We start from the raw sequence: 22,298 nt of genomic DNA, 5'->3' as shown, positions 1-22,298 counted from the left end.
ACTCCATTGCATAAACACTCACATGTTTGACTAGCTACAAGTTTAAAAAATGGAAAAGTAAATTTTGTCAACTGTGTTTGCTTTTCCACACACATATCTGCTTTTTCAGCAAACCCAACATCATATCAAAAATGCTCATACAGAATTTGCCTGACTGCACTTTTTATTTGCCTTCACAAAAGATTTCTTTTTAACCAAAATGAAGTTTAAACTGTGTGTTGCAACATCACCTGGTTATTGATTGGAGTGAACAAATACTAAAGCTGGGTGAATCTGGAACAGTTGTGTTCTGAGTGGTAAGTATGGTTTTTATATCTTTAATCTTTAGTGCAAGAAAAATATTATAAACAACTAAATGTGGTGTTCGGTAATGTTTAAAGGGAGAAAATATTGTCTTAAGTATAACTGAAGTTCACCTTACTGCTGCATGACAAGTTAAATGTGATTCTTTCAGTCTGTTTAACCTAAACACATACAATTCAGTGCAACAGACATGTCAGAATGTACATAAGAAAATATCCAGCTCTTTGACATGTTCTTATGCATTTCTAAGCACCTGCTTTTTATTTTTGGGATTAGACATATTGCATTCATGATATATCTATATTTCATGCCCTTTGAAACTGTTCAGCTTATTTTGAAACAAGGTTGGAAATCTTGATAATGAAGCACCTGTTTAATGTCCATGCTGATACTGCGCATGCCAGTTGCTCATTGGTCCAGGAGAAAAAAAAAAGTATAAATACAGTGAGCAGCATGTGAGTGTGGGTTTTTTGCTCATTCAGGGAAAGCATGAAGATACTCATCCTACTAGCTCTGTTTGGGCTTGGCCTTGGCCAGCACAACCCCCACATCAAGAACGGCAGGACGGCCATCGTCCACCTGTTTGAGTGGCGCTGGGCTGACATTGCTGCAGAGTGTGAACGCTTCTTGGGTCCCAATGGCTTTGGTGGAGTCCAGGTATGTGTGGTTGAACACAGATGTCTAGCATATTCTAGTTCTAGAGGAGGGCAATAATCCTTTTATTTCTGTCAATACATATCTATTTAAAATTTTGATATATTTTATTTATAATATATCGTATAATATAAGAGACATTAAAATACATAAGATTTATTCATTAAATTTATTAATAGAATTTATTCAGTCAGTAAATACTAATCAAGCTGCATGTTCCTGATGTATAAGGCAGTTTGCACACATTGCTACAAATGACAGGAAAACAGTTTTAGTTGTGCATTGTAGAATAATTGTGATTACAGTCTCAGCCTTTTTCATGACTTTAATAATTTATCTTTGACCTGTCTCTTCCCCCTTACTGTTTAAACTTAAAGGGGTACAGAATTTTAAAAAAATAATGCTCAGGATGATTGAAATAAACTTCATGAGCAGGGAGCATAGTGGCTTGGTGGTTAGCACTGTTGCCTCACAGCAAGAAGGTTTCTACCTTGAAACCCAGCAGGAGCCTTTCTGTGTGGAGTTGGCATGTTCTCCCTATGCTTTCTCCAGGTACTCCGGTTCCCTTCCACAGTCCAAAAACATGTATGTCAGGTTGATTAGTGACTCTAAATTGCCCATAGGAGTAAATTTGAGTGTGTGTGTGGCTGTCTGTGGCCCTGTGATGGACTGGTGACCTTTCCGGGATGTACCCCTGCCTTTCACCCAAAGAGAGCTGGGATAGGCTCCAGCAGATCCCCATAACCCTAAATAGGAATAAATGGTTATAGATAATGGAGTAATAACTGCAAGGTACACTCACTATTCAGCAATGATCCTCCATCTGCAGACAATTCCTGTTTTAAAAGTGATTAGCGTAATGTTCTTTTCATTTGTTGCTCAGATTTCACCTCCCAATGAGCACATTGTGCTGAACAATCCCTGGAGGCCCTGGTGGGAACGATACCAGCCAATCAGCTACAACCTGTGCTCTAGATCTGGCAGTGAGGATGAGCTCAGAGACATGATAACCAGATGCAACAATGTTGGGGTAAACTACATCACAACAGTGATTTGGTGAATGGTATGAGGAACATTGTGTTTCTGCATATTGTGTTGACGAACTATACTATACTTGTATTTTTAAAAAATAGCTGCTGCTGTACAGTCATATGTACTCTACTCAGTACATGCAACAAAAATGAACATTACAGTAAACTAGTAGTAAATTGTGAATTGCTAACAAATCTGCATTTTGGAAATGAGCCTAATGTATAAAGAAAGGAGTGAAGATGAGTCATAGAAGGGAGCTGTTGATTTGCTGTGTTGCCCCTATAATCCTGCATCTACCTACAGGTCAACATCTATGTGGATGCTGTTATCAACCACATGTGTGGAGCTAGTGGTGGAGAGGGAAATCACTCTTCATGTCGAAGCTGGTTCAATGCTGGCACAAAGGACTTCCCCAGTGTACCCTATTCCCACTGGGACTTTAATGACAACAAATGCAAAACTGGCAGTGGTGAAATTGAGAACTATGGTGATATCAATCAGGTAATCACTCAGGAACATTACCAGGCTATTGTCTCAATACATACATAATGCTACAGTATAGACTTTCACTTCACTATTGCTTCAGGTACGTGATTGTCGTCTGGGCAGTCTGTTGGACCTCGCCCTGGAGAAGGATTATGTCAGGGGGAAGGTGGCTGACTACTTGAACAAGCTGATTGACATGGGTGTGGCTGGATTCAGGGTGGATGCCTGCAAGCACATGTGGCCTGGGGACCTGGCTGCTGTTTATAGTCGAGTGCACAACCTCAACACCACTTGGTTTCCCAATGGCTCCAGACCCTTTATCTACCAGGAGGTAGTATATAAAAATATCTGTCTCTCCATACATCCATTCCATCCATCACTACATGCACACATACATATACACACACACGCACACACGCACACAGGCACACACACACACACACACACACACACACACACACACACACACACACACACACACACACACACACACACACACACACACACACACATAACATATATATATATATATATATATATATATATATATATATATATATATATATATATATATATATATATAGGGCCACTATCTCATATACTGTTTTGCATATAAATATATAAGCATATATATATATATATATATATATATATATATATTTATATGCAAATGACAAAACCTATGTAGAGAGAGAAAGTGAGAGATGTTACTATCTCATATACTGTTTTCCAGCAGTTTGCAATGCTGGAAAAACCTGCAGTCAGTGAACAAAAACTAATTGAAAAAAAAAAATTATTTGCATTCAATTGCATTACTGGCCAAGGCCCTGCCGTAATCTATATGCAAGCATGTGACAGGATGAGTACTAACTGGTCACGTGTCCAGTATTTATGACTGATAATGCAAAGCAGCAGTCAGCAGAGCTGTGGGAAAACGAGCACAGAAATCAAGATGACAAACAGAAGCACTCTGGCAGCAGATGTTTCTATAAAAGTTTTTAAATTATTGTCAGTTGACAAGCACGTAAGTAGCACATCTGATACAATGCTATAAGGTGCACAAGGGGTGTAATTTAAAATTCAAACATATTAAGCTGAAGAACAGCCTATGATATGAAAACTAGCAGCATGCACCTGAGTGCTTAACAACTTAAACCTGGATCTTGTTACAATAGAACCAAAAAGCTCATTTGTAGCAGTTTTTGTCAATTCACAAATCACTAATGTGGTGCTGTTAATCCAAACCATTTCTACTTTACATAGCATGACTGACTTTTTGAATTATGCTCTGTTTTCCCTCTAGGTTATTGATCTGGGAGGTGAGCCCATCACATCTAGAGAGTACTTCCATCTGGGAAGGGTGACTGAGTTCAAATATGGTGCTAAACTGGGAACTGTTTTCAGAAAATGGAATGGTGAGAAGCTGTGTTACACCAGGTATGTTTGTTGCTGCTGCTTATTTACGATCATATAAAAAAAAAAACTGATATATCAGAAGAGGTTGTTTTACTATGACATAGGAACAAGCCTATATAAATTGCTGGGTCAGAGTAATAGATTCAGTGACTAGAAGTTGTGCATTTTAGAAGTAAATACTTATGTCATGTTTGGTTATCTCCTCATAAGATAAATTGTATCCTTGTGACCAGGAACTGGGGAGAGGGATGGGGTTTCATGCCCGATGGCAATGCTCTTGTCTTTATTGACAATCATGACAACCAGAGAGGCCACGGTGCTGGTGGTGCATCCATCCTTACTTTCTGGGACCCCAGGCTGTACAAGATGGCTGTTGGCTACATGCTGGCCCACCCTTATGGTGTAGCCAGGGTGATGTCTAGCTTCCGCTGGAACCGCTACATCGTGAATGGAAAGGTATATTCTCATTTGTGTAGGCTGTGTGTGTTTGTGTGGATTTTTGTTGGTTTTTTTTTTTTTTAATCCATCATTATTTTGTAGGATCAGAATGACTGGATGGGTCCTCCCAGCCATATTAATGGCTCTACAAAGCCTGTTCCCATCAATCCTGACCAGACTTGTGGAGATGGATGGGTTTGTGAGCACAGATGGCGTCAAATTAAGTAAGTCTTCAGAAAACAGCAGACATTACTTATTCCTGCTCAGGCCATCTTAGTGCACAACTAACTGAAATTGTCTTTTTGTTGAAAATCTCCACTGAAAATACCTTTAAATATAATCCAAAAGAGTGCCACACAATATACTTATATTTACTTAATTCTTTTTAATTAATTAGTTTCACTATTTTGGCAATCATTAGACTACTATAAATCAATCAGACATTTTGTCATTTCCCATTAAGGAACATGGTCATCTTCCGTAACGTGGTTAATGGACAACCTCATTCCAACTGGTGGGACAACCAGAGCAACCAGGTTGCCTTTGGACGGGGTAATCGAGGTTTCATCATCTTTAATAATGATGACTGGTAAGAAATGTTTACTTAGTTCTCTAACAGGTGCTGACAAAATGTTAATCAATAGCCAGAATAAAGCAGATGGATGTCAGAAGTCAAGCTCATTACAAAATTCAGTTTCACTCTGATATTGTGGTGGATTGTAAAAACTGTATATACCTTTTACCTTCAGGGACCTGAATATATCCCTGAACACTGGCATGCCTGGTGGCACCTACTGTGATGTCATTTCCGGCCAGAAGGAAGAAAACAGGTGTACTGGGAAGCAAATCCAGGTTGGCAGCGATGGTCGTGCACATTTCTGGATCAGCAATAGAGATGAGGACCCTTTTGTTGCCATTCATGTTGAATCGAAGTTGTAAACAGATCCTGCATACCTTAAAATAAATCAGATTTGCCAACTTGAATGACAAAATTATTTTATTTTAATATTATTATGTTATTTTTTTTTACTTACACAAGTTAAAAATATAAACCTGAGTTCTAGGTGTTCTGTCTCTGTGTCAGCCCTGTGATAGACTAGTGATTTGTTCAGGATGCACCCTACCTTTAGCCCAATGTCTGCTTGGATTGTTTCCTGACCAGGCAGTATACAGAATGGATGAATAGTTCAGTAATTTATTTTTTTATTGAGGGTATGCCCTTAATGTTACTATATATCAAGTTCACCGTAGACATCATCTGTTCAAAAATGAACATTTCCCAAACTTTAGTATCCTCCATTGTGAGAGGTTACTTAATATATTAAAGGCTAATAGACTGTCTGAAACGTTGAACAGTGAAGATTAAAAGGGTGAAGGACTTACACCATGTTAGTTATCAGAACAGTAATTTACTTCTTAAACACTGATAAATGTGTGGTAGAGTCAAATAATTGTATTAAAAATAAAAAAATAATGTTTTATCAGAAAGACTTTTGTAAATTACTTGATATTTGAGGATGAGGATTAATTGGTGAGTTTGACAAATAGTATCTAAGGCAAGTTACTCAAACTCCCAGTGGTTCTCAGAGACTGGATGCTCAAAACATGAACATATATTTTTCTAACATAACCTATACCTATACAAAGTGACTTATTCCTGGTGTTTGTCAAGACTGATACTGTGTATTAGTAACAGTTATTTAGCTTGATATGCAAATGTTTGAAACTTATGATGCTTAATTCCAAAAACTCTTAGTTCTTGCCTTTACGGTTTTGTAAAGAACAAAAAACAACCTAAAAAAGCTCTTTTTATATTAAAAGCTATTTGCATTTATTCAAGATGTGGAGAAATCTATAGCTGGACTTGATTTCTAACCCTGCCAAAGCTATGACAGAACAATCATAAGGTGGGGATTTCATGGTTTTAATGAGGGTTTTTAAAATTGTAATCCAAACTCTACAAGGTCAGTGAGTCTCCTGAACAAGACCTGTGAGGCCTGTGAATGTCCTTCCTGCATTGTGTATTCTTCCCCTCCACTGGGACGACTCCTTGCCATCACACTGCAACCACTTCAGTTTCACCTGAGTGCAGCGCTGGCATTCCTCATTAAGGCAGCATAGGGGCCCAGAGGGCCAAAGAGACAACTCTCCATCGTTACTTCCTCCCTCTCTCTGCTCGTCTTCCTGTCCCATCACCTTCGCTTTCTCCCTCTCTCCTCTGTGTTCTCCCAGCCCACCTACTGAGTCCCTGTCAGCAGCTCTGGACCGATGACACTGGAGTGCCAGCCACCACAGGTGAGACGGTAGGTGATGCCTGCCACAACATTCAGCTTTGTTGTCATGGCAACGTGACCTATGAGCAGCAAAAACCGGGGAAATTCTTTAAAGCTTCATAGAAAGAATAAGGCAGTAAAGATGGGGGTAAATTGACAAGACCCAGTTTGTAATGAATGGCCTCATAATACACATGCACACTCACATATAGACGTGCAAACTGCTTAGCAGCATCAATCAAACCATGCACATTATAACAGAAAGCAATGATGACACATGTAGAGTCCTGAAAGTATCTTAGCCATCCCAGTCTTAAAAGTTGTAAATTAATGTAATTTAAAGCACTGCTCAGCCAGTAACAAAATGTGTAAGGGAGAGAGACAAAATGACAGAGAGTACAGGAGCAGGTTAGAAGGAGAGCTTAACATTGGACTAGCCTCAACATACTGCAACTGCTAAATTATTGACCCTCTCGCCATCTTTTGGTCCAACAGCTGTGAGGGCCTGTACTTTCCGATTAGCTGCAGAGATGTCAGTGTAGCAGAGCAGGGTCTTTGGTCCTGTCATCCTCACTGATGCTTTGTGACATGGCTGTCAGCAGTGTCCCCATCCTGTTTCATATTTCATATGGTGCACCAAACCTGCCTGTCACTTCAACCAAGGAGAAAGACAGTCATCAACTTAAAGACGAAGCAACAGAGTTTTTGGATCTATTCACATCTCTCTCACTAGTTGCTTTGTGAAAGTCAAAAAGAAAGTGTGGTTGAGGTTTATGCTGTATTCATATAAAGACAAGGAACATGGATTTTTCAACACTAAATTTAATTATTATAAATTATGGAAGGGCAAATTTATTTCCACGCTTAAGTAATTACCTTTTAGTTTGAAGACAATTTGAACAAAAAAAAGTTGGCTTGAGATGGCTTGATGATGATGGCTGTTTGGGTGATGTTTCTTATGTTGATGACTATTGCAGCAATTATGAACACCTCATATTCTGATTGCTTTGAGCAGTTTACTACCCAGGTAATATTCACCTTCTTATCACATGGGGGCAGTATTGAAACAAGAACTATGAGACATGAGCTTATCCAAAAACAAGATTAAACAAGTCTATGAGACATTTTGCTTGTTGTGAAATTTATTTATTAACTGCTTGAAATTCAATGCAGAATTATTCAAGACATGAAAAGAATTTATGATTGATACTAAATTCTAAAAATTGAGCATGAATTATATATATTGTCAATGACAGTATAAAAGAGGTGAATGATGTATGACCGTATTGCTCATACAAACTTAATACAGGCAAAACTGCATAATGTTGGGATGTCGGTGTTTGCTCCCAGCTGATGCAGACTCTGCATCAGTATTCATAAACATAAGCAGTTCATTGTTTGTATTTGTCTCATGTTAATAGCAAATTGTTCAACTGATCATCCTGGCAAAGACCTCAGTGTAGAGAGGTATTGATCCAAAGCTCCTGGTAGAATCTTCATCCATTTTCTGGTCACTGTTGAGTCAAAGAGCTGTCACTTCATGTCTCTGTGTAGTGTTGCGTTCACCATGGCAACATGCTATGGCAACTTGTACAGCTAGAAATAGGTGGCCTTTAAGTAGTTCGAGAAATTGTGAATTAAGATTTCACTTGCAGATCCAATTTGGATGATTGGATGAGTTAGTTCTTTACAGAAAATGCTATTTTATTTATGGAACGAAATACTGGGATATTGTTTAAATGTATTGCTATGGCATATTTGAAACCCATAGAGAAAGTGGTGTGACTCTACATTTATGAATTCTCTTTGGGTGCCACAGGCTTATTTCCCCAGTGTTGTAGTAGCATTGATAGTTGTTCTCTGAAAGAATGGCATAAACATTGGACATCAATGAGCACCTTTGAGATATATGTTATTTTAAAGCAAAGGATGCCTCTAATGTATTCTTTTTACTTTATTTTAGCCCTGTAAACTCATGCCTGTTTAAGCAGATTAACTATATTAGTTTGTGTGTGAGAAATGCCTCAGCCTGTTTATACTGTTTAAATTGTATTTACTGACATAACAATATCTTCATGCTGCCCTTTTGACCAGGACTCTGTAACAAAAATCACAGTGAGACCTCTACAGGGTAAATAAGTGAAACCGAAATGAAATTAATGAAGTAACTGGTACTTTGAATGTAAAAATATGCAAATATTAATCATAACAAACCTACTTCTAGATGTCTCATGTTAGTCAATCACATATTCTTCATGCACAGTAAAGTGTCCCTAAATATCTATATTCAAATTGTGTATAACAAACATATTCCGAAAGAAATTCCAGTATCATGTAAGTTACATATGCTGAAGTGAACCACACTGCTGATTTTTTTTAGGTTTTACTAGTGCAGTACATATTTGACACACTGTCTCTGGGAAATATGTTAATAGCAGTCCACTTACATACCATACAGCGCAATTATTTAGTCAAATTCATCAGTTTAGTCAAAACTGAACAATTTTCCCACAAAACACACTATCCAATTAAATCTTTTGACAGAATTTAAAATAGCATAAAAGTGTCTTGATACATTCATACATTGGTCTGTGTCATATTTACCCTTTTCCAACACCTTTACTGTCCTTGTGGTGAGCTTATTCATACCCCCCACCAACAGATTATACAGCAGCACACAGAGCATCGTGAAGGTTGGCCTTTTGTATCCTCATACATTTCTCTGCTTTAGTCTTTAATGATATCATTGCCTGGCTTAGTCATTTTTTATAGCTGACACCCCACAGGGTGGCCAATATTTAGTCTATGTGATGTGTATGTGTGTGTGGTCTGTACCCCAGGCATCTTAAATGTAAAGTGTGACAAGCCTCTACTTAGCCCTGAATCTCATAGCCAGACTCTAATATGAAGCCAAAATACCACTATGTGAGACGGGTGCCCAGCATAACTTTGAAATAATTGAGACAAACTCATTCAGTCGCGGCTCATTTAATATAATGAGCAAAGTGAGCTGTTCAATTTGCATACTGATAAGATGCCTCCATCAGATTACATAGCCCCCTCTCATAGATATTCACTGTGGATATTACATTTAATCAAAGCAGGGATTTACTTTACAAACACACTCAGAGAAGTGCAAACTAAGCCTTTCAATTAGGCCATTGCCAGGTCTTAATCACCTCAAAGACAAATTGGGCAATGGGTCAACAGTTTCCCAGGTCATGTTGCCAATAGAAGTGTCTTTGATAAAGGGTTTATCATCAATCAAAACGACTGGAAATACAATGCACGTTTGATCTTCAGCAAAAATTTGTTCAAAAAAATCCTCTCTATTTCAGCAGCATATATATTTCATGTGTTGGCTTTGGGATCTTATGTGATTACCCCTTTCAGCTATCACCCTTGTACTTTCTTTATTGATCTCTTTTATTGCTGTGGAAGTCCCCTGCTGCTTATGTTTGCTCCCTTACATTCTCTCCCCATTCCAGCAGATTTCCAATCACACAGGTGCTCTGGCTGGATGTTTGTTTTGCACGTGGCAGAATAGCTGAGACGAAAACAGCAAATGCAGCAGGACTGGCTGGTCTCAATCACATGTCTGTGCAGTGGCTGGAGGAATTGGACCATGGATGCAGCCTGTAGCCTGGTTCCAGAGCCTACAGGCATACGGAGCAAGACTTTCTGAAAGGGAGCAGATGGTGACATGAATAGTGCAGCAGATCCTGTCCACCCCCACCCATTGCCTTGCATATTACGTCAACAAACGCTTCTCATAATTGATGTGGTGGAATGGCCCCATCATCACTGTATTTTGCTGAGTGGCAGAATCATCAAGGTCATTACTGCCACCCTGGCATATTGACTGTGGTGTCATGGTGCGTCTAGGATTTCTTCAAGAGAACTGAACTTCTTGAAACTTCTTGAATGCTGCTATACACACATATAGGATTTGTCTGTGTAAGCTGTATCTGTCACTTGATGTGGGAGATGAAGGTTATACATTCCTCACCTGGTCATAGCTTCCTAACTGTAGTTGTAACAAATGCCTTTAGCTTCATATCTATTTAGAGATTTTTACATGGCATTTTGCTTTATATCAACACTTATTTTCATGTCTGTGAGACATTTTTCCCACTTAATTCTCTATCTGTCTACCAGGTGTTGGGGGTGGCGGCACAGAAACCCTTTAATTATAAATGGCAGTCCAGGGCACCACAAAACATTAAACTTGTATGGCTTGGTGTAGACAGAGTATGTAGAAATCTGTTTTGTGGCCCAGTCAGCCCAGTGCTCTGTCACAGAATTCCCAGTTTCATTTATAAAAACATGAAGTCTAGCAGTTTTGTGTTAAAACCACTTGGAGAAGATGAACCTATTTCAAAAATCAATGCTTATATGTTCTGCATCAATATTTAACAGTCAACCAGATGAACAGTTTACAACTGTCTGTACAGCCCACATCCAGCACTATTGTACATGCTGCTCATGTTCACTGAAAAGTTTAATGATTTAAAGAAAGAAATGCCATCTGTCAATTGTAGCTCAGAAAATGCTAATGACAATGTAGAGAAAATAAATTATTTTAAGAATTAACATATTGAGTGCATAACACATGGATCGCTAAGTATTACCCAGGTTACATTACCATCAACTGTAAATGTGTATTATTATAATGTGTACAGCCTGTATTGATGGCTGACTGGATTCATAGCCACAACCTGGTTGAAAAGGATGACAAAGAAGAGAGAACCACACATGAGTTGTGAACAAAGGATCTATTTATTTATTTATTTAACCAAATATAAATACTGAACACTGAAAAACATACACAAGTAAGTCAGTAACATCAGTGGTGAATGAAGTACATGGATGTGTGGAAAATTAAGTGGCATGAACCAAGCAAATAAACCAAAGACAAACCTAACACCAAATGGACTCAGGAAAAGAAAATCATATTTGGAGAATTTGGGAAAATAATCATATTTGTACTGACAGATGAGAAAACCTATACCAATCTCTTCCCTGTATTGTAATTTAAAAAGCTGAAGCCATCATTCAGTCAAGTTAACGTGGTAATTAGTCAGAGCCAGTGTCCTATCTGATGGTATAAATCTTCTCATCTTCGTTATTGAACTTTCTCAAAGAAAGCACATTTATTCTTATATTATATTATATATTATATTCATATATTCTTATTTAACATCAGACTCTCATCCTTGGGTTTAATGTACTCTGTATTCTGACATTTTCATGAACTTGATAGTTTTCTCTGTCCTTCTATTTGCAAGGTGCAGCATGTTGTATCTATTAGTTACAATAATTGTTAGGACTGCTGTTTACTGTAAGAATGTCCTCTTTGTACTGTAAAACAGAATTAGTGAGCTTTCCTGCCAGCTGAAAAAATATACAACAAATCACATGTACTGTATTGGAAGTTGTTGATAACCTGTCACTTGCAATGAAGCACTCCAAATGACCAAACCATGGGCTGAAGACATGTAACCCGAGGGAAGATGTCACAAGATGTCAGATTCCCCAGGGATACTCAGAGAGTTTTTCTAGATTTAAATCTGCATAGAGGAAAACAGCAACAGACAACCAGCCTTTCCAAGGTGAAACACAAGTGTTATTTTATTTATGCCCTATCCATCCCCCCACCTCCTATGTCTCCTCTCCCTGGGGAGCCAGGCCGCTGTGCCCCAGAAAGCTGACATGCCCAGGCTTAGGGGAGCGGGAGCAATGGGGGGAGTTAGGGAGCTTCGTGGTCACCCAGACAGAGCTGGGACTGAACACATGCAGCAGTTCTCCTCTGCTGCACCAAAACACACTTTCCCTGAGTGCTTGGTTGACCTTCAAAGACAGCAAGAGGTTTTGGTGGACAAGTATGAAAAGAAAAGTCATTTATTTCATTTGTTTATTTGTAATATTAACAGACAATTTTTTAAAATAAGTACTTATAAAACATATAAGACATATATATATATATATATATATATATATATATGTGTGTGTGTGCCTATATTGCCATTGGTGAATATTTTTTCAAATAAGTATTTACAATACATATGGGATAAGTGACAGGCCTTCTCTTCCCCTCTTTCAGATAGCTGCTTCCCTTTCAGCCAAAGACAGATTGGCTGAGAGCAAGATTGACATGTCAGCGACAGCTGCCCAGCAAACTCAGCCCGTTAGGTCAATGCACCCTGACAGCTAGCTGACACCCCAATTTCCTGATGAGCTGCCTCCTGCATGCTGTCTTTTAAGGAAAGCTTAAGATATCTTCTCCAGCACTCTCCCCATTCCTCCTGCTTAATTTCTTTCCATCACTTGTCATCTGATTATGCGGTTGTTCAGTTTGTTGTGTCAGCAGATGGAGAAGAGGTTAATGACTGGGGACTGAGATCGCTTCACACTCAGCCCCCAGTCACACCCGGTGCACAGAACATGTAACTTCAGCGTGTGTAATGGATTAAAAAGAGACGGGCTGGAACGAGTGCTAAATGTGCATGGTTGACTTTAAAAACAGTCTCTTCAGCTTGTTTACATGCATGTTTCCTGTATCTTCCTTTCTTCAGACCATGTATGTGAATTTGTTTTACATGGTTTACACAGTGATAAAATATATAGACTGAATTCAACCCTTTATAAAATCAAAATCCAAATATATTTCCAAGTGTATTCTAAACATGTTTTAATTCAATGTGACTTATTAGAAATATTTTAATAATTTACTATATAAAAAATGTTTACTGCCTTCATGATGCTTGGAGGTGCACAACTATTATATACAATGACCTACAGTATGCACATTTCTGATAAAGTTTGAAGAGAGTATTTTCTCTTTGAAGTTTTTAAAGAAAGCGATGGTAAAACTACCACAAATTTAATCACAGTGATTACAAATTTTTAAAAAAAACATAAAATACTGTGAACTAGAGTTATGCTAACGGATTTATGATGGAAACTGAATTCACTTACGTAAAGACATCAAATGTGTGACATTGTCAATCATCCAAGAAAACAACAAATACCCAAACAAATGAGATTCAAGACTCTCATCATGTTTGAGTAATCTAAACCCCCTATGACTGAATGCTCAAATTGTTTATGTTTTATGTAAATATACTCTTGGCTATTGTGTAAATTGCAGTTTCTGTGTAATTGGCTGATGTCTTTGTCTCTTCTATATTCAGATGTCATTTGCTTTAACAAAGACACAAACTGAATTAATTTTAACTGTAAATAAATGGATTAACCTCAGAATATCTAGACAATAGTTACTGTGTATTGCTCAAGTGTCAGGTAATAGAGCCTCTATCCCATCTTTAATAAGAAATATCATCCCCCTATTAGACATGATTTAATGAGTCAGCCTTTTTCCACCCCTAGATTTAGATCTGATATAAATTTGCCACCCTGAACTCACAAACACTTCTAGGCCTTCCTTGTCTTCCTGGGATTGAATTCACTTTGTGCTGTATAATGAGAGTCAGTATGGGGTCCATATGGTTACAGCAGGGTTGGGTAGGAGTGGAGATAGGGAGACAGGAAGGGGGTAATGCATGTTTTAATGAGATGTAGCACACCTGCACTCCAGCGATCTGTGAGGATTGCTCACTGGAGCCTAGAGAGTTATAAGATCTCAATAAAGTGCAATAGGAAAGCCTTACAGTGCCTAAAATGCCTCACTGAATTCATCAACAACTGTATTAGATGCATTAACCTAACTGATTTCCACCACTGTTAGATTTTACCTGTATTGACAATGGCACATAAAACTAATCAGGTATTACTTCTAATTCTTTTTAGCATGTGTTTGATGGTCATTTTGTTCTCTGTAGGTTGCCGTACAGATTGGATATGGCACTGAGTGGATTGTGACTCACAGCGTCTGTGACTCAGCTTATGTTATCTCTCTCTGTAGCAGCTCGTTGGGCATTTGCTCGCCACATGGCTGACTCTGAACGATTGATTTCTGCCATGCGCTTGCAGGTTGGTGTAGCTGCCTTTGTAGCATCTCCATCACATGACAGTGATGTGATCGTCAGGGTGAGCCAGAGGTGCTGATAGCCTGATTTCAGGTACTGCACAGACCTGCAAGGGATCCTACACAGTTCAGATGGAAGTTTAATCTGTAATCGGCCAGTAATCTTTTTCTGATCAAAGGGAATAATTCATCTAGTCAGTAGTGACAAGCACAAACACACACACACACACACACACACCCTCACACACACACACACACACAGAGACACACAGTATTGCTGTTTTGACCTTGACTTCTTAAAGAAAAGGGGTTAAAATTCCTGTGTCGTGGCCATCACTGCACAATACATTAACTGTAGTAGCATTTATTATCATTCATCACTGGTCTATGATTTCATATTGCAGCCTGACTGGGCTAAATTATTGTGGATTGACTGGGAAATAGCCACCCAAGGTCAAACTATGACAAACAGCATGTAATCGGCAGCCATAGCGGGACCGAATCAACTGATCTCACACAAAAAGACCACACCAAGACCACCGGGGGCCTATTAGGGGCTACAGATTGTAGGGCCTTGTCATGCATTCACTCTATTTATGCCTCTCAGCTGTCTTTTAAATAATGCATCTCTGTTTAAACAGAGTCCTGCTTTTTTAAACGCAGCACCTGGCACGCTTTGGTATTCCACAGTTTGCTCCCTCCTGGGGCACAGAATTTTATAAGGCTTTGTGAGGGGGCTTTGGTTCCGAGATGTGAGGAGAGAATATGACTGAACTGGGAGCTGCTGCATGACAATGATGTTAGTTGGAGAAATGGTTGGTTTGTATTATGTAGTCGCTGGTACGCGCAATGCATAATGAAATAGGAGAGTTAAAGATAGAGAAATAAAAGCACAGCAATCCAGTCATTATTCAGCGAGTATTTCTGTCATTCTAAATATAGCAAATCAATGTATTTTCACGTTTCCGATATTTTATGTCTATGAAAAAGCAAGAGTTAATATTAATATTCCCTAGTTATTCATTTTTGTGTTGTATGTTCTCAAAACAGGATTCTGTATGGGTATGTTTCTTCAGAATTTAGTTCTAAGTATATGTGCCAGATTACAATTCTTTGCACGTTCATGTTCATTTCTTGTTTGTCTGCATTCTGAGTTGGCCATTTTCAATTTTAAAGTTTGCTACGTGTTGCAGATCTGAGTTCAAATGTATGCTGCTAATGAGGCCTCTCAAAGGCCTATTAGAGAAAGTGCTCTGGCCACTGTGATCCTGGTGGTTAGCACTCTTTTCCCAATGGACCTTTGATTCTGACCCAGTTTGTAAGAAAAGCATAATGAGCTGAATGCAGCTTGGTTTATTCTCTCATTAGCTCCAACCTGTGCTCGACAGTCATCCTGTGAAATACAATCTAAATCTTCTCTATATGCTCTCTGTTAACTTAAAGAGTTAGGGGTGTATCATCCAAACAGCGGGGGTGATGGGGCTTTTGTCAAGTTTATCCACCTGATTTTTGTTGGTGTAGGGTGAAAATCTGGTTAGGTCACATTATGGTCAGAGAAACAACAGTTAAAGCATCTGTATATTTTGTAATGATATATTTTTGAGTGGAACTGAATATGTGGGTGGAGTATAATTATAGGAGGGCTCTAAATTAAATCACTCGGTTATTATTGGGTCACTCAAACATGGGTGTGAAGCTTTGCAATATTGAGCTCACCAATTGCTACATACATCCAAAGTAGATGGACATGAGAGAAATGAAAAAATGAATCAGACTTTAGCTATAGTCTTTGGAAATGTGTGGAAAAACATGTCTTTGCTCTCTGAGATCCATAAACACAGCAGCTTTAACCTAAAAGCTAACGGTCAATACAGATTTCTATGATGGCAGTGGTTAACTATTGAAGGAGTAGATGTACTTAAAACTTAAATCCTGTAACTTGTATCACTGTGTTTGCAAATTAAGGGCATATTACTTCTACAAAAGTATGTAGAGCATCTTTAATAAGATACTAATTTTACATGCCAATTTATCAACACAGAAGGTTGTGCTCAGCCTATGAAAACAATTAATTATATTGTCTTCTGTGGCGCTGAAGGCGATTTGACAATACAGTCTACTATGATGAATTCGGGGAAAAATACTTAGATGACTTCAGTTGGACATCTCAGTATAAGCTTGGACACTGCAAGAAAGTCTGGGTTGCAAACTAGGGATGTGGAGTTTGACAGAAGTGTGGGTTTACCAAGCGAAGAAGGTCTAAGGTAAGACACTATTGAGTTGCATCGTGGGAAATGTAGGATCCAGGGTTTGTGGAGCTTGACCCACTGGGGACTTAACAGTAAGGAAGTCTCGACCTCTGCTTCAGTGACTTTGATCATTCACTTTTTAATCACTGCAGTACGAAGTCACTGGAGTACCTCTTTAATCATAGTAAATACACTTATTCCTAGTGTTTCATCACACACTCCATACAACATACATATTAAAATAATTTATAAATAAATAACGTTGTAACAAAGAACTTCAACATTTACAGCCGATCAAATGAAATTCACTGGAAGGTTTGATGTCATAATCTGAACCACTATTCAGTGACTCCTATGTGACATTGAAGCGAACAGTGGGAAGCTAATAATTAAAATTCCAAAAGATCTGAAAATGACACTCTGATTCCAAGAATCAAAAGGAAACTTGAACATTTTTCCCTCCCAAGGATTCCCACATTCCCACATCACTATGACTGTTTATCAAAAGCATGTTTTCTCAATCACAGAAGGCCACATAGCGTGGGGACATCTAACTCTGCAGTGGAACAGAAATTCTGAGACAGACCTCAGTCACAACTAGAGGTAATTAAACATGGTTTTACGCTCATTCCATTTCACACTGCTGGAAATTGAAGAATATTTTCAGACTTCACACAAATGACAGACTGCAAACTCACAGGCACTCAGGTCAACAGGATAAAGTTCAACATCAAATATGGACAAGATATCCTGCAGGGTCTGTAACTGGTGGAAACAATCCAATGTTCAAATACAAGGCTGGTTGTCTGAAAACCAAAAGGAACTGAAAGATTTGCTGTCATTTGGTGCTGCATTTGATGTTATTTTGGATGGATTTTGCTTAAAGGTATTTCAGGCTAGAGTTTTGAACCGAGCTGGAATTCTGCTTGGACCAAACACTTGTAAAAAACTCTTCACCGTGTTAAGCCCTCCCCAAACTCAACACCAGCAGATATCACCAGAAGCAAAAGTCTTTACACAACATATGTACAGATGTAAAATTAGCTCAAGAGAAGAAAATTGTGTTTAGAAAAGATACCTTAAGTGATGCTCTGTACCTCAAAACAAGATAATCACAGAATTGTTAGATTTTTAGAGAAAGTTGTAGAGGAAAAAAACAGAAACTTACTGCTCAGGCACATGAACCTAGTACATAGAGACAAGCATACATATCAGACTAGAAGAGGAGATCATCACGATGCGAAATTACATGTCTTAGCTGGAAAAGCCATTTTGAAACCTGCTCAGTACAAAAGCAAACATCGCTAATAGAGGTATTAAGATTTTTAATCAAAGACTTATTTAACATGGTAATTGCTGGTGACAAAAGCAAGGGACCAGATGATTAAATGCTTGATGGCGATGATTCTGCATTCAGCATGCAGTCAGTCCCCTCACTGTGACTAACTACAGATTCACTCCTGGTATTCTGGAGAGGTAGTATCAGTGATTTTCAAAGCACCTCTGTCAGACAAACATTTAGCATATTCAACATCCCAGGATCAATATGTTGTCCGGGAATAATGTCTCTCACGGTCCACAATTAATTCACTGATGTCGACCTCTGGCTTGAGTTTTAGTGAAGCCAACATCATCCGCCTGCTGATGGGACAGAGAGGGACATAAAGCAAATGACCTGTTTTAAAACTGCTCATCAAAGCGCGCAATGGAAGATCAAATGGAGCTGCAACAACCAGGATCTCTTACAATGACCTTAAAGTAAGATGTTAAACGTCATGTAGGTTGCGACAAAGGTCAGCTTACTATTGATTTGTCCACGGCAGGTCTCAGCAACATTTCCATTCAAGGTAGGAATGTAGGCATTTGAAAAGATTTTGGAAATGCGAACTGAATATTAAAACACATGGTTTTTGACATTTGTCCATTAAAATGCAGTAACATAAACATTTAATGAGATAAAATAAGACAAGATAAGTTAAGATAAGATAAGATAAGATAAGATAAGATAAGATAAGATAAGATAAGCCTTAATCCATTAAGGGAAGTTCAGGATATTCTGCCAAATCTGATAACGTATATAAATAATAAATTTGACTGATGATTAATTCTGCATCTAATTAGCTCAATAATAAAATGGACCCAATAAGAGTAGTATTTTATTAAATAGCGACAGGATAAGCAGAACAATGTGTAAAGCATAAAGAAAAAAATCTAGTTGTGTGAATTTGTAAGTATACCTACTCTGTACCGTGTATATCACAATATTACCATATTACCTGTTATTTTTGGTATTATTTACCCCCATCCCCTATTCACTGCAATACTTTATTCTTAGAATTACAGGATTTTAAGAAAATTAGATAAATAAAAATAAATCAAACTTACATTTTATTTTGACATAGTATCTGAGCTCTCTGTCCAACTCTAAACAACACTATCATCCCTGCAACTTTCATATGAATCACACACTAACAAGTGTTTGTCAGATATTATCACTAATTTACCTGTGATCTATTTGTAATTATCATATTTCCAGAATCATTTGAAGAAAACATTTGAATACTAAGTAGTGACATTATACTTACATGTTGATAATATAATATATAATACTTGTTTTAGCTCTAACATTATAAATTAATTATTGATCATTTGTTTCTAGTCATGTTCGACAGTTGTATAGTAAAACAGGTTAATTTGCTAAAAATTGGATATGATGAAAATGATAAATGATAAAAACATAATAATGGCCAAAATTGTTAAAAAAAACAGTGCTCTGCTTTGACACTGGAGAGTTACAACCCTCAAGTAGTAAACCTCATGACTTCTGATCATCAATGATCCGGGGATTAGCCCCTGTTGGTTATCTGAAGCCACCGATGACAAAGATAGAGAGAACTAGGCAGATTAGATGAGAGTGGTATATTTTTGTACTCTCTGATCGGTTGAAGGGAATGATGGATAGACTAATACCTGCCTGCGTCTTCCTTCTCTCCTGGCTCGGGCTTTATTGAGGTCTTTAGATTCACTTATCTGCGGGCCCCCAGGTTATCTCTCTCTACTCCTTCAATGACAAGTGCCACCTCAGAGAAGCCCTGCAGACGATCTTTTCCCTAAACAAAGGAATTTGTACTTCTGCTTTCCTTCTTCTGTGATGCATATCAAGTATGAAAGAGATGTTTTGCTCATTTTCAGAAACAATATATTAATTTTGTTATGTTAAGTGACGCAAAAATCGATCTCAAATTGCGATGTAAGCTGATTATTAACACCAAACTGATTACGCCTTCCACATAGGAATTTTTTGCAAGTAGAAAACTCACTCCTTTATGTGACAGCTTGCTGGAAATTCCACTCTTTTGTTCTAACCCTATGGCTGATTATCATGGGTTTCATTTTTGTTTTCTTATCTAATTCTGCACATTGGACTGCAACCAAATAAGCAGCAATACCTTTGCATGGGTTTGAACATCTGTGTTTGATGATTGTCAATATTGTGCCAGTTGTCCTTGTTTTCTGCTGCCAGCACAAACACACAAAGGGTGGAAACTGAGGTGGCAATTCAATTCCGTTTGCTTTGGGTTTATCCTTTTGACCAGGCTGTATTTAAATAAATGGTGTAATCTCGCTGACTGGCATCTGTAAGGGGTGACCCAACACAATTAGTGGTGCTTATCTTCCAAATGTACTTTAGTTAGAATTAGTGTCATGTTTTGGGGAGTCTGTTTGGTCTGTTTTTTTACTTCAACATTTATTTCTTTATGTTGGGAAAGACACTTTTCTGTATATCTATATTCATTTGATAGGCACAAAAAAAACATTAAAATATCTGTTGTAGATCCACTAAAATGGATGTGGAGTTTTATTGTTTTTCTGTACCTAAAAATAAACAAACCTAAAAACCCATAATTTTCTTTGCTGTGGCCATCCAATTCATTCACGTGGTAGCCACAGGCTTATCTACCTTCCCTCCAACTGCCCTGAGGGAAAACAGCTCCACTTTTCCCCATATGAGTCTGGATGGTGTCATTATCCAGGATCAAGTGCAGATCCCTCCCCGCCACCACCACCAGGCATAACTCGATTGAGTATTGACGGCATGGACTGCTGTCTCCCCTCACCAATGATAAACCAACTGCTGGGTGTCACCTGGTGATGAATAAATTCAGTAACTAGATACACCCTAGTATGCCATGTATACAAACCTGAACACAAGACGGACAATGTTTTCACCTATTTGTCTAATAAAAATTTAAACAATTGTCATACTAATAATTATAGCAGATGTACAGAGAAAACCTTTGCTGCTGTGTAGAGGCGGATTTCACAGTGAAAATATGAGCAGAGGTCATAAAACCATAGGTGAGAATTTATACCAAGAAGAGTTACAATTGTAAGCATTCCACTTCAGTGTACTTTTACCTGAGCAGTAATATTTTTATAAGAATCCATGTCAAGAAGTTGCAGAAAAGTTTGCCAGACAGTTGGCAAGTGTGACACTTTGCAAGGAGAAGACAGGAACACCATGATGTCACCTGGCCCGCTTGCTTCAGATGTCACAGCTTCTCTGCTCAGATGGGGAGTTGTTTCAAGGGATGCCCCAGGGCTACGGCGCCTCAAAGAACTCCAAGAAATATCCTTGACCGTCTCAAGAGCACTTCCTCTTCAAAGTGCAGATGCATTCAAACATAGAACAATTACTTAGCTGACTGTGCAGTATCCACAATAATGTCAAATATTTATACAAGAATTCTACTGGTGTACGTGGACTAATGTGACTTTAAATCTCAAGAGGTAAATGCTTAAAAAACTATCCACAGATATAGTGTGGAAGTTCAGAAGAGAACAAGAATTATAAAAATGTTATTTTTGAGTGCTGTTTTAATTAAAACATCTGAATCACAACAAATTGAAGCCTTGTGTTATTATTTTTACATAACATGTATTTTTCAATACATGTCGGTTTAAGTAAGACAGACAAATCTACATGCACCTAGTGGTGAGATTGCAGAATGCAACCTTCTGAGCACCCCCTCACCCCATGCAGTGGCCTTCGCCTGTAAAACTAAATGCAATTCCCTGTCTACATCCAGTGATATTTTGTTCTTTCTGGGCTACTGTAGAAACATGGTGGTTCAACATGGCTGCCTCAATGAAAGGAGACCTGCTCCCTATGGAGATTTGAAAGAAAATGCAACAGTTTGTCTTTTCTGGTGATTATACACTAATAGAAAGATATATATATATATATATATATATATATATATATATATATATATATATATATATATATATAGTGTAGTCCATTTCTGTTAATAGGTTGCTCTAAATATTACACAGTGAACTTTTAACACTGCACTTATCAATACTTCTATATTAAGAATGGATCAAATGACTATCACACTGATTTTGATAATCTCAGTGACAAACCTACAGAGAATTAACTCTTTACTTTGCACTTTC

The 22,298-nt window shown here is 38.1% G+C and overlaps 1 protein-coding gene across 1 annotated transcript; it reads left to right on the top strand.

Annotated features, from left to right (window-relative positions):
- The first annotated feature begins 763 nt into the window (after positions 1 to 763).
- On the top strand, positions 764 to 5,313 carry amy2a (amylase alpha 2A). The gene is made up of 9 exons (XM_026313267.1): positions 764 to 960; positions 1,841 to 1,987; positions 2,293 to 2,490; positions 2,576 to 2,806; positions 3,779 to 3,912; positions 4,125 to 4,347; positions 4,432 to 4,553; positions 4,793 to 4,918; positions 5,079 to 5,313. Exons 1-9 carry the CDS (start codon positions 793 to 795, stop codon positions 5,266 to 5,268), a joined length of 1,539 nt encoding a protein of 512 aa, XP_026169052.1. The 5' UTR covers positions 764 to 792; the 3' UTR covers positions 5,269 to 5,313.
- Positions 5,314 to 22,298: the final 16,985 nt, after the last annotated feature.

This window comes from Mastacembelus armatus, chromosome 17, assembly GCF_900324485.2.
Source record: "Mastacembelus armatus chromosome 17, fMasArm1.2, whole genome shotgun sequence".
NCBI classification, from domain to species: domain Eukaryota; kingdom Metazoa; phylum Chordata; class Actinopteri; order Synbranchiformes; family Mastacembelidae; genus Mastacembelus; species Mastacembelus armatus.
The sequence above is the reverse complement of the archived record's forward strand: the minus strand, read 5'-3'. Positions and strand labels throughout refer to the sequence as shown.

Excerpts from the sequence above, each read along its gene's own strand:
- amy2a (XM_026313267.1), top strand. The coding sequence starts at position 793 with ATGAAGATACTCATCCTACTAGCTCTGTTTGGGCTTGGCCTTGGCCAG. Across the intron at positions 2,491-2,575 it reads ACTATGGTGATATCAATCAG|GTACGTGATTGTCGTCTGGG; the intron begins GTAATCACTCAG and ends CTATTGCTTCAG. Across the intron at positions 4,554-4,792 it reads CACAGATGGCGTCAAATTAA|GAACATGGTCATCTTCCGTA; the intron begins GTAAGTCTTCAG and ends TTTCCCATTAAG.